Raw genomic sequence first — 12,768 nt, forward strand, 5'->3', positions numbered from 1 at the left:
AAAGGAACAAAGCAATGCAACAAGGCATAAATAAAAATTTAGCTTCACACTGAAATGAATGCTTTCAAGTTATGAGATTTCACTCAGAGCTACCTGTCATAAAAAGCATCTATTAAAAGGTTCATTTAACACAGCACACCCATCAAAACAATAGGTAGAGACCCATTTGGTGACGTTAAACAACAAAAAAGGCCCTAAGTCTTATACGTGTATGTTCAAAACCAATCTCACATAATTTTTTTTTTGCCTAATTTTAAATATTCCATTACAAATGTGTACTGTTTTAAGTAAACCTAATGTGTGAAAATCTAACATCCATAAGACAAATAAGAGATGATTATTTGATTTGTTCTTTTTTAGAAGTACTTACTGGTCATAAGGAAAAGCACTTCAAAACACTCACCTCATCATAGTGACTTTTTGCAAACAGTAATGCACACAGTTCTCCATAGAGTGCAGCTTTGTTTGCTTGCTGGCCATGTTTTGACAGTTTATCCATATATGTCTGAGCTAACTTGAATGTTTCTTCACCCAAATGATATTTGCAGTTTCCATTTCGCACATGAAGCAACCTGCAAAAATACAAATAACATTCCTCTATTTTTGATATTTCCAACATGTGGACCTGATAACTTTTACAGATCACTATGCAGTACCCAAAAGAGTTAAGGTAACCAGATGCAAGAAATGAGGCATATTGGAATACAACTGTCTGGCCTAAACTGGTGTTATTAAATGACAAAGGACTATATGCTCTTCCTAGAGAGTTTCCCATAATTAATCTCATGTAACTTTGATTCTTTATCCTCTTCTAAATACAAAGAAAAAAAAAAAAAAACTAACATGACATCCTATTTTTCATTAATATATGTTCGGATTTATTCTGTTTGGAAAACATTGTGCTTCTTGGATATACATACTTATATCTTTCATAAGCACTGGGAAATTTTCAGTAATTATTTTCTCAAATATTCTTTCTTTGCCTTTTCCCTTCTCTTCTCTTTCTGTAAGACCCATGACACATATTTTCTCTCTGTTCTTCTGTCTTTTCAATTTCAGCTACTCTGTCTTCTACTCTTTTTTGCAATATATCTGTACAATGCGTGGTCAGTTACTATTCATTTCATTCTCCTTTTTTTGCCTCATTTTTGTTTATCTTTCCAGGGAGGTAAGTTCACTTAAAACAGAGGTAGTATCAGCTCTTACTTTTCTAACCTTTATCCTTTACAGTGGAAAATACACAGCACTCCACAAACTGTACAACCATGCGGACTATAACTAATGAAAGGCAATAGTAAAATGCTCTAGGTCAGATTGGATTCTAGATATTAACAGACTGTACATCCACCCAAGCTACAGAACAGGATTACAACTAGACATATATTTATGTATGTATTATAGTAACACTGGCTAGAACACTATGTTCATGTATCAGGTCAACAAGATGTTCTAAAGATGCTCAAACCTGAGGGGAAACAAAGGTATAAAAGTCACTTAAAAAAAAAAATTGAGGGAATGTGGCTCAACTGACAGAGTATCCGCCTACCACATGGGAGGTCTACGGTTCAAACCCACGGCCTCCTGACCCATGTGGTGAGCTGGTTCACTCGCATGCTGATGTGCACAAGGAGTGCTGTGCCATGCAGGGGTGTCCCCTGCATAGAGGAGCCCCATGCACAAGGAGTGCACCCCTCAAGGAGAGCTGCCCTGTGCAAAAAAAGCACAGCCTGCCCAGGAGTGGCACCGAACACATGGAGAGCTGAGACAGCAAGGTGACGCAACAAAAAAGGGACACAGATTCCCAGTGCTACTGACATGAATGCAAGCAGACAAAGAAGAACACACAGCAAATGGACACAGAGAGCAGACAACTGGGGGGGGAGGGGCGGGGAAAGGGGAGAGAAGTAAATAAAAAACAAATTTAAAAAAATCAAGTATGGAGAGTCTGGGGAGAACTTTTCAGAAGTACAAATACAACAGATATTTAAAATTTATTTTCTTCCATCTATATAAAAAATAAATAGATCAATAACCCAAAATGAGAAAAATTTAAAAATCTTCTAACCTCTATCATTCCTTTGTATAGGTATGGAAAATAGTGGAGAAACTCCAAATGAATCAGGATTATTTAATAAGGTGGTGAGGTGAATACTATACAACGCCAGTGTGTATCCTCCTAATACTCATCACATTTATACAACAAATATGCTTTTAGAAAACTTAAAACCCTCAAGCAAAATAATATACTGAGGTTAATTTAAAATTCTGAATAGAGTATCTTTCATAATACTAAATTTCAAATGTAAAGCAGAAATAAATGTAATAATTTCTCAGGTCATTTGGAAATGGTGACGGAAACTATTTTTAAGCAGAAAGAAAAATTTTTGAATTACATGTTTTAGAATATAGACAGCTTCTCATTAACGACAGAGAATAAAGACTGTCAGACTGCTGATCTAGAGACCAAGTAGTAGTTTGCAAGGAACTGTTTCCTCGAAATGGAAAATGAACCATAAAGAGGAAAACAGAACTGAAATCTAGGAAACAGAGTAAAAAGAACAGCAGTTCAGATAATAAACTTTTAAAGACTTTCATAATCAAATATTAACTAAGGACCTATTCTGTGCCAGTCATTTTTCTAGGTGAAAGGAATAAAGTAATGAACAAGACAGAGTTGGTGACCATAAGGAGCTTATATTTTAGTGGGGAGAAGAGTGTTTGGGCAGATAAACTCACAAATATACAAGAATTTCACTTAAAGGCAAAATCACGAAGATGATGGAAAAAAAAGTTATTAAGAGCTTCTAAGGGAAGGTGCGTTGGGTAGATAGAACTCCCTTGAGGAAGTAAAATTTGAGTTAACACCTAAATGGTGAGAAGGGGAGAGCATGTGAAGATCTGGGAGAACCATTTCTAAACAGAAGGAACGGCAAGTGTAAAAGCCCTATGGAGGGGGAAATGATCTGCCATAGCAAAAACAGAAAGAAGATTAATGTGCCTGTAATGTAGTGATTAAAAGATTTAAGAGTGAATAAGGGGAGGTGGATTTGGCTCAACGGATAGGGTGTCCACCTACCACATGGGAGGTCCAAGGTTCAAACCCAGGGCCTCTGGACCCCTGTGGTGAAGATGGCCCACGTGCAGTGCTGATGTGCACAAGGAGTGCCGTGCCACGCAGGGGTGTCGCCCACGTAGGGGAGCCCCGTGCACAAGGAGTGCACCCCGTAAGGAGAGCCGCCCTGCGTGAAAAAAGTGCAGCCTGCCCAGGAATGGTGTCGCACACAGAGAGCTGACGCAGCAAGATGACTCAACAAAAAGAGACACGGATTCTGGGTGCTGTTGACAAGAATGCAGGCAGACACAGAACACACAGAACACGCAGCGAATGGACAAAGAGTAGACAACTGGAGGGGGGTGGCAGGGAAGGAGAGAGAAATTTAAAAGAAAAAAAGTCAATAAGGGAAGCAGATGTGGCTCAAGCAATTGGGCTTCCATCCAACATATGGAAGGTCATGGGTTTGGTTTCTGGAGCCTTCTGGTAAAGGCGAGATGGCCTGTGCAGAGAGCTGGTGCAACAAGATGATGCAACCAAAAAAGAGTCACAGAGCAAAGACAATGAAAGACAAATAAACCAGGAGCTGAGATGGCTCAAGCAATTGAGTGCCTCTCTCCCGTGTCAGAAGGTCCTGGAATCAGTTCCCAGTGCCTCCTAAAAAGAAGATGAGAAGAGGAAACAAGCAGACACAGAAGAAACGCAATGAATGGACAAAGAGCAGACAGCGAGCACAAGCTGCGAGTGGGAATAAATAAATAAAATCTTAAAAGCGCTTCCAGAAGATGATGGATGAGAAAGACACAGGGTTCTCCCCTCTTCCAGAAAAATAGCTAAAGGACAGCAGAAATGGCCTAGAAAAAAAATATTCTAGAGTTTAGGATACCAGGGGGAAAGGTGGCCATGATCCAGATGAGAGGAGGGCAAAGACAAAGAATCTTTTTTTTAAAAGATTTGTCTCATTTATTTCTCCCCTCCCCCTCGTTGTTTGTATTTGTTGTGTCTATTTGTTGTATGCTGCTCTTCTCTTTCTAGGAGGCACAGGGAACTGAATCCAGAGACCTCGCATGTGGGAGGGAGGCACCCAATCACCAGAGCCAGGGAAAAGAATCTTGATGGCAAAACTGAGTTAAAGTTATAGCTGTTGGCACCCTTCCCCACCCTATAGACAATTTTAAATTTTCAACCCTCAGACCCATGGCTACAGACAAAGAAGGTCACAGGAATCCTCAACGTAAAGGGGAGAGAGAGGGACACAGCCTAAGACTGACTCAGCTTTTGACCCACAGATTTGGTTTGCTGTGTCCCAGAGCCCTTCCAGGCCAGGAGGGACTGCGCCACTATTTGTCCTGGTAGGGAACTAAAGAGAGCCAACATTCTCAATAACCCTCCCTACTCACCAGGACAAGGTTACTCACTGTCACCCACTGTTATTGAACACTGTGCTAGAAGTTCCGGCTAGAGCAATTAGACAAGGGGGAAAAAAGGCATTCATATAGGAAAAGAAGAAGTAAAATTCTATTTGCAGATGACATGAACCTGTATTTAGAAAATTCTGAAATGTCTATAACAAAGCTACTTGAGCTAATAAATGAGTTCAGCAAGATGGCAGGTTACAAGATAAAAATGCGAAAATCAATCAAGTTTCTGTACACTAGTAATGAACAATCTGAGGAGGAAATCAGGGGGGAAATTCCATTTACAATAGCAACAAAAAGACTCAAGTATATAGGAATCAATTTAACCGAAGAAGTACGGGACCTACATGCAAAAAATTACAAAACAATGCTAAAAGAAAGTAAGAAAGACTTAAATGAATAGACATTCTGTGTTCATGGATTGGAAGACCAAATATCATGAAGATGTCAATCCTACCCAAACTGATTTATAGATTCAATGAAATACCAATCAAAATTCCTACAGCCTATTTTACAGAAATAGAAAATGCAACACAAAATTATTTGGAAGGGTAAGTGCACCTGAACAGCCAAAAGCATTCTAAAAAAGAATAATGTGGGAGGAATTTCACTGCCTGACCTTGAAACACATTACAAAGCTACAGACCTTAAAACATCATGGTATTGGCATAAATGGAGACATCAATAAGTGGAATACAATTAAGAGTCCAGAAATAAACCCTCACCTCTACGGCCAACTAGCTTTTGACAAATCTACCAAGTTCATGTTACCAGGAAAAAACAGTCTCTTCAACAAGTGGTACTGGGAGAACTGGATATCCACAACCAAAAGAATGAAAGAGGACCCCTATCTCACTTCCTATACAAGAATCAACTCAAAATGGATCAAATATAAAAGCCAGGATCATAAAACTACTAGAAGAAAATGTATGGAAACCTCTTAAAGATCTTGTAGTAGGTGGTGGTTTCTTGGATCTTATACGCAAAGCACGAACAACAACAAAAAAATACAAATAAATGGGACCTTGTCAAAGGGGTGAAAAGGCAGTCAATTCAATGGGAGAGAATATTTGGAAATCACATATCTGATAATGGCTTAACATCCATGATATATAAAGGGATGCTACAACTCAACAATAAAAAGACAAACAGGGGGAAGTGGATATGGCTCAAGTGACTGAGCTCCCGTCTACCACATGGGAGGTCACAGGTTCAATTCCTGGTGTCTCCTGGAGAAGGTGAGCTGGTGGAAGGGCAGGCATGGCGAGCTGATGCAACAAGATGATGCAACAAAGAAGCACAAAGAGGAAAGACAATGAGAGACACAACAAACCAGGGAGTTTAGGAGGCTCAAGTGACTGAGCACCTCTCTCCCACATGGGAGGTCCCAGGTTTGGTTCTTGGTGCTTCCTAAGGAGAAGAGCAGACACAGAGAGTACACATTAAATGGACAGAGAGAACAGACAGCAACCACAAACAACCTGGGGGTAGGGGTGAATAAGTAAAATAAATCTTAAAAAAAAAAAAAAGACAAACAGGGGGAACAGATGTGGCTCAAGCAGTTGAGCTTCTGGCTCCCACGTGGGAGGTCCCGGGTGCCTTCTGAAATAAGTAAAACAAACAAGCAAAACAAACAAAAAAACTCAACTCAGCTGATGTGGCTCAGTGGTTGAGTGATGGCTTCCCACATACAAGGCCCTGGGTTCAATCCCTGGCATCCAGTACCTCAAAAAAAAAAAAAAGATAAACAACCCGATTTAAAAATGGGCAAAAGAGGCGGTGGACTTGGCCCAGTGGTTAGGGCGTCCGTCTACCACGTAGGAGGTCCACGGTTCAAACCCTGGGCCTCCTTGACCCGTGTGGAGCTGGCCCATGCGCAGTGCTGATGTGCGCAAGGAGTGCCGTGCCACGCAGGGATGTCCACCGCGTAGAGGGAGCCCCACGCGCAAGGAGTGCGCCCCGTAAGGAGAGCCGCCTAGTGCAAAAGGAAGTGCAGCCTGCCCAGGAATGGCGCCGCACATACGGAGAGCTTACTCAGCAAGATGACGGCAACAAAAAGAAACACAGATTCCTGTGCTGCTGACAACAAAAGTGGACAAAGAAGACACAGCAAATAGATACAGAGAACAGACAACCGGGGTGGGGGGCAGGGAAGGGAGATAGATAAATAAATAAATAAATCTTTTAAAAAAATGGTCAAAAGAATTGAATAGACATTTTTCTAAAGAAGAACTAGAAATGGGAAAAAAACACATGAAAAAACATTCGACATCACTAGTAATTGGGGAAATGCGGTCAAAGCTACAATGAAATATCATTTCACACCTATTAGAATGGCCATTATTAAAAAAACAGAAAACTACAAGGCGTTGGAGATGATGTGGAGAGATAACAACACTTATTCACTGTTGGTGGGAATGCAGAATGTACAGTTACTGTGTAGGACTGTTTGTAGTTCCTAAAAAAGTTGAATATAGATTTGCCATGTGACCTGGCAATACCACTACTGGGTATAAAACCAAAAGAACTGACATCTGCACATTGATATTCATAGTGGCATTATTTATGATTGCCAAAGATGGAAATAACCTAGGTGTCCATCAACCAAAAGCTAAACAAACTATGGTGTATAACATGATGGAGTAGTATGCAACTGTAATAATAAATGAAGTCCTGATGCAGGTGACAATATGGATTAACCTGGAGGACATTATGTTGTATGAAGCAAGGCAGACAAAGAATGACAAATACAGTATGACTGCCCTATTATGAACTAAATAATTGCATAATCTCATAGAGTTAATAACTTGAATATGGGACACCAGAAAATAGACTGAGGGTAGAGAATGGAAAGCTGAGGATTAACTCATTTGGAATTGGTAAAACAGATGTGTGCTAATCTCTGGAAATGAATAGAAAAGGTGGAAGTACAACATAATGTTTGTTTGTTTGTTTTGTTTTTTTTTTAAAGATTTATTTATTTATTTAATCCCCCCCCCTCCCCTGGTTGTCTGTTCTTGGTGTCTATTTGCTGCGTCTTGTTTCTTTGTCCGCTTCTGTTGTCGTCAGCGGCACGGGAAGTGTGGGCAGCGCCATTCCTGGGCAGGCTGCTCTTTCTTTTCACGCTGGGCGGCTTTTCCTCACGGGGGCACTCCTTGCGCGTGGGGCTCCACCCTTGCGTGGCACGGCACTCCTTGCGCGCATCAGCGCTGCGCATGGCCAGCTCCACACGGGTCAAGGAGGCCCGGGGTTTGAACCGCGGACCTCCCATATGGTAGACGGACGCCCTAACCACTGGGCCAAAGTCCGTTTCCCACAACATAATGTTTGTAACAAGCAGTGCTATTATATGGATGTGACAGTAGGTCAAAGTCTAAGGTCATGTATATTATTAAAAGGAAGGCTAGAAAGTGTAACACAGGACTGTATAGCACAGTAAAACCTAACGTAAAAAATGAATATTGGTAATTTTGCATAGATAAGACTACTTTTCTTGGAAATGGAACAAATATGTTATTGTTAGAAGATATTAATATCACACCAATAAAAATCATTATGCTAAGTGAAAGAAACCAGTCATAAAATACTACATATTATATGATTCCATTTATATAAAATATAAGTATTAATTTATAAAGATGAAATTAGATTCGTGGTTATGTAGGGCTGGAGAACAATAGAGAGATTGAGAGGAGACTGCCAAGGGGTGTGGAGTTTTTCTTTTTGGAGTAATGAAATTGTTCTAAAATTCATCCTTTGAGGTGATGAATGCACAAAAGTGTACTAAAAGCCACTGATGATACCCTTTGGATAGATTGTATGGTATGTGAATATATCTCAATAAAACTGCTTTTTTAAAAAAAAGACCATGGTGTTTTAAAAAGATGGATAGATAAAAAATAATGCTTAAATTTTTTAAAAAGTAAATAAAAGATTATGTAAAGCAAGATTTCAGGGCCTTGCAAGTAATGGTAAGAGGTTGGGTTGCAAAAGGGAGCAAGGGGATCTGATTCATGCTCTAGAACAGGGGTTCTTAACAAGGGGTCCGTGAGCTTGAACTTAAATTTAAAAAAAAATTATTCTTGTGGGGATGTGTTGGTGGGAGTATATTTATTAAATAATATACAGTATAGTGTGGACTTAGTAAGGGGTCTGCGGATTTCGCTTGATAGGCAAAGGGGTCCAAGGAACAAAAAAGGTTAAGAACCCGTGCTCTAGAATAATGCTGTTCAACAGAACTTTCTGAGATGATAGAAAGGCTCTGTATCTATATTTGATAGTGACTAGCCATACATAGCCACTGAGTATTTGAAATGTGGCTAGTGTGACTGAAGACTAATTTTGAATTTTAATTAAATTTCTATTTTAATTGATTAAATTTAAATAGTCATATGGTGAATGGCTATTGTACTGTATAGGGAACTCCAGAAGGGTTGTTCTGGCTCAAGTGTGGAGAATGGACTATAACAAAGACAAGAGTGGAAGCATGCCCATCAGGATGAAAGATATTACAACAGTCTCCAGAAAAAGTATCCTTAAGGAAAAAAAGGACTGATAGGGCGGCAGACTTGGCCCAGTGGTTAGGGTGTCTGTCTACCACATGGGAGGTCCGCAGTTCAAATCCTGGGCCTCCTTGACCCGTGTGGAGTTGGCCCATGGGCAGTGCTGATGTGCGCAGGGAGTGCCGTGCCATGCAGGGGTGTCCCCCGTGTAGCGGAGTCCCACACGCAAGGAGTGCACCCCATAAGGAGAGCTGCTCAGTGCAAGAGAAAGTTCAGCCTGGCCAGGAATGGTGCCGCACAAACAGAGAGCTGACAAAAGATGACACAATAAAAGAAACACAGATTCCTGTGCCGCTGACAACAACAGAAGTGGACAAAGAAGACGCAGCAAAGAGACACAGAGAACAGACAACCAGGATGGGGGGGGGGGAGAGAAATAAATAAATAAATAAAATCTTAAAAAAAAAAAAGGACTGATATTAGCAATACAGGTTTGACAGTCATTCATATGAAAGGGAGTCAAAAGGTTGAATGAGAAAAAGACAAACCCAAGTAGGGGGTCTAAATTTAGAAAATGGAAAGAATGGCACTTACTTCTCAGTTTCACAAAGCTAAGAATTGCAATTTCCAACTACGTACATTTTTTTAGTGACCTTCACTGTAGGTACTCCCCCTACAATTTCTGGAAATTATTATCTAATAATTAGCATATGATGGGGTAGCAACCTAAACATTTTATGCAAGAAAGGCACAGTCTGATATTTACTCCAGTCTCTGGTGGCTCAAACAAAAGAGTAAACTGAACATATGAGACTCCTCAGGGTCTGTGTGTCCATGTGCGCTGACACTAAGTTGGAGGTAAGATCCAAGGAACTTTTGGCTCAACTGAAGGTCTAATTTTGCCTCGACACTCTGTCTAATGAAAAGGCTCTATCATCAAAGAATATTTTATTTTTATGGCAATATAAAATATGCCTACCTGGTCACACTTTTTGTCAAAAGCAAGCATTACTTAATTAGGTAAACTCATTGTATGAAATGAGAAATATACAAATTTAAGTCTTAAGTTTCTAAAAATTATATTTACTCAAGATTGAGCAAGATCACTAGTTAGATTTTTTCTCATGAGACAAACATGACAAAAACAAAATATACTGAGAATAAACCTAGAGGAAGATAACATTTCCTCTGCTACAAGTGTCTTTTCCAAGTACTAGTTAAGAATTTGGAAATAAATGACAGTTTTTGAAAGGGGAGAGGTGGACATTTAAAATAAAGATGGTATGAAATTCATTTTAAATGGGGAGGAAAGCATTGTGAGGTATAGCAGAAACTGAGGGCCAACAGCCATTCTCACATTTTCATGCTTGTTGGCAAAGCCCTGATTTTGTCGGCTTTGACCCCTTTTACATTTGACTCAGGAGTAAATCATGATTTATTTTAAACCAATTAGTGTAGTAAACCCATTCCCCTTGCCAGTGACTGATTCAGAGGTTTCACAGTTTCACAGTTCTGGCTAATAAGATTCAAAGATAGATCTGCTGAGTGGCCACTGGAAAAGATTCCCTTGTCATTAGAGGGAAAAAAAAGCTACTTAGAAAGGGAACCTTTCTACAGTTAGACAATGTGGAATCTGCACCTGATGCCTTAAACCATGGCACCAATCTTTCCTCTTTTTAAAAAATCAATTTTATTGAAACATACTCATAAACCATACACTTCATCTAAAGTGTACAATCAGTGGTATCTGATATAATCACAGAGTTGTATATTTATCACTTCAATCAGTATGAGCATTTTCACTACTAAAACACACTAAAAAGCACACAAAAAACCTACCCTTTAGTAGTCTCCTCTCACTCTATCCTTCTTCTGCCATACATAATTGCTAATCTATTTCTGTCTCTATAATTTATTTGTATTTACCTTTTGTACAGATGGAGTCAAACAATATGCAGTACTTAGTATCTAGTTTCTTTCACTTAGCATACTATCTTTTTCTTATTTTTGAAATCACTAATTGAAAGTTATTAATATATCACTATTCACTACGGTCCACAGTTTGCTTTGGTTGTATTTTTGCCCAAATATCACCCCAGCATTAACATCTTGTAACATTAACATACATCTGTTCTGTTTCAGAGAAAAACATTTATATATGCTCTATTAAACATACTCATTTTTCACGAGGATTCACTATGCTATAGAGTTCAATGTTTTTTTTAATACTTTCCTTCTAACAATATACATAACCTTGGACTTTCCATTTCAACCATAATCGTATCCACATTTTAGCACTGCTGATTACAAACACTGTGATGTGCATTCACCATTTCTACTCATTTCCAAACATTCAGAAACAACCTTTTTACCAGTTCTGCACAGATTAACCCTTGGCCTTCTACTCTATCCTCATTCTATTTTCTGGTGACTTATAGTCTAACTATTACCTCCATGAGTTTGCACATTAAATTCAGTTCATAATAGCAAAGTCATACAATATTTGCCCTTTTGTGTCTCGCCTGCTTCACTTTATTTCTTTTTATAGCTGAATAATATTCCATGGATATATATGTACACAATATGTTCATCCATTTGTCAGCTGATGGACAACTGGGTTGTTTCCATCTTTTGGCAATTGTGAATAATGCTGCTATTAACATTGATGAGCAGATGTCTGTTTGTACCACTGTTCTCAGTTCTTCTGGGTATATACCTAGTGGTGGTATTGCCAGGTCACATTGAAGATCGATATCTAACTTGCTTAGGAACTTCCAAACATATTTCCACAGTAACTGTAACATTCTGCATACCCACAAACATTGAATAATTGTTCTATTTCTTCACATCTTCTCCAACACCTGTAGTTTTCTGTTTTTGTTTTTTAATAGTGGCTATTCTAGTAGGTATGAAATGATATCTCATTGTAGCTTTTATTTGCATTTCCATAATAGCTAGCAATGCTGAACCACGTTCCACCATTAGTATTTCTTCATTAGAAAAAATGTCTATTAAAGCTTTCTGCCCATTCTTAAAAATTTGTCTTTTTATAATTGGGTTATAGGATCTCTTTATATATCATTCATATTAGAAATTTTATTCTGATTAGGCTTTTCCATTCCTCCTATAGTAAGTAGGTACCCATGATGATATGGGTTGTTTTACTCTAGAGAAAGAGTTTGAAGAAGGGCTGGGCGTATGCTTTCAAGCTGTCATCTTAAAAAAATGTAACAATGTATGAATCGTGGTTATTCCTAAGAAGAAGAGTTATAGGTAGTAATTATTTTCTTCTTCATAGTTTTCTGTATTTTCTGAATTTGTTCGGCAAAAGACTTTTTAAGCAGAAAAAGAGCTATTAAATAGAATTAAGTGTAAAGGGAAACAAGCAGAATACCTCAAACACACAAGGACTGAGAAATGGCACTAAGTGTAACTACAGAAAGGCCAAAAAGGTTCTCTGACATTTTGATTTCTCTTTAGCTTAACAAAAAATTCTTTCAAGAAATGCCAAATCATACTGGGGGACAGAGAGAAAACTTACATAAAACAGCTTAAATTAAATGTTACATTTGTAGAAAAAATAAAGACAGTTAAAGCAAATAGTTAATAACTACAGTTAGAAAAAAAAATTCAAAGGTATACAGTGCACTGAAGAACTCAAAAAGAGGGAAACGGACTTGGCCCAGTGGTTAGGGCATCCGTCTACCACATGGGAGGTCCGTGGTTCAAACCCTGGGCCTCCTTGACCCGTGTGGAGCTGGCCCACACGCAGTGCTGATGTGCGCAAGGAGTGCCC

The 12,768-nt window shown here is 39.0% G+C and overlaps 1 protein-coding gene across 1 annotated transcript in view; it reads right to left on the reverse strand.

Moving 5' to 3' along the window:
* Positions 1-12,768, reverse strand: part of APPBP2 (amyloid beta precursor protein binding protein 2) — a 69,037-nt gene that overhangs the window by 25,561 nt on the left and 30,708 nt on the right. Inside the window, exon 5 of the mRNA XM_004450304.4 lies at positions 404-572. Within this exon, the coding sequence (XP_004450361.1) occupies positions 404-572 (169 nt within the window). The remainder of the gene's footprint in view (positions 1-403; positions 573-12,768) is intronic.

The sequence above is a fragment of the Dasypus novemcinctus genome, chromosome 21, assembly GCF_030445035.2.
Source record: "Dasypus novemcinctus isolate mDasNov1 chromosome 21, mDasNov1.1.hap2, whole genome shotgun sequence".
NCBI lineage: Eukaryota > Metazoa > Chordata > Mammalia > Cingulata > Dasypodidae > Dasypus > Dasypus novemcinctus.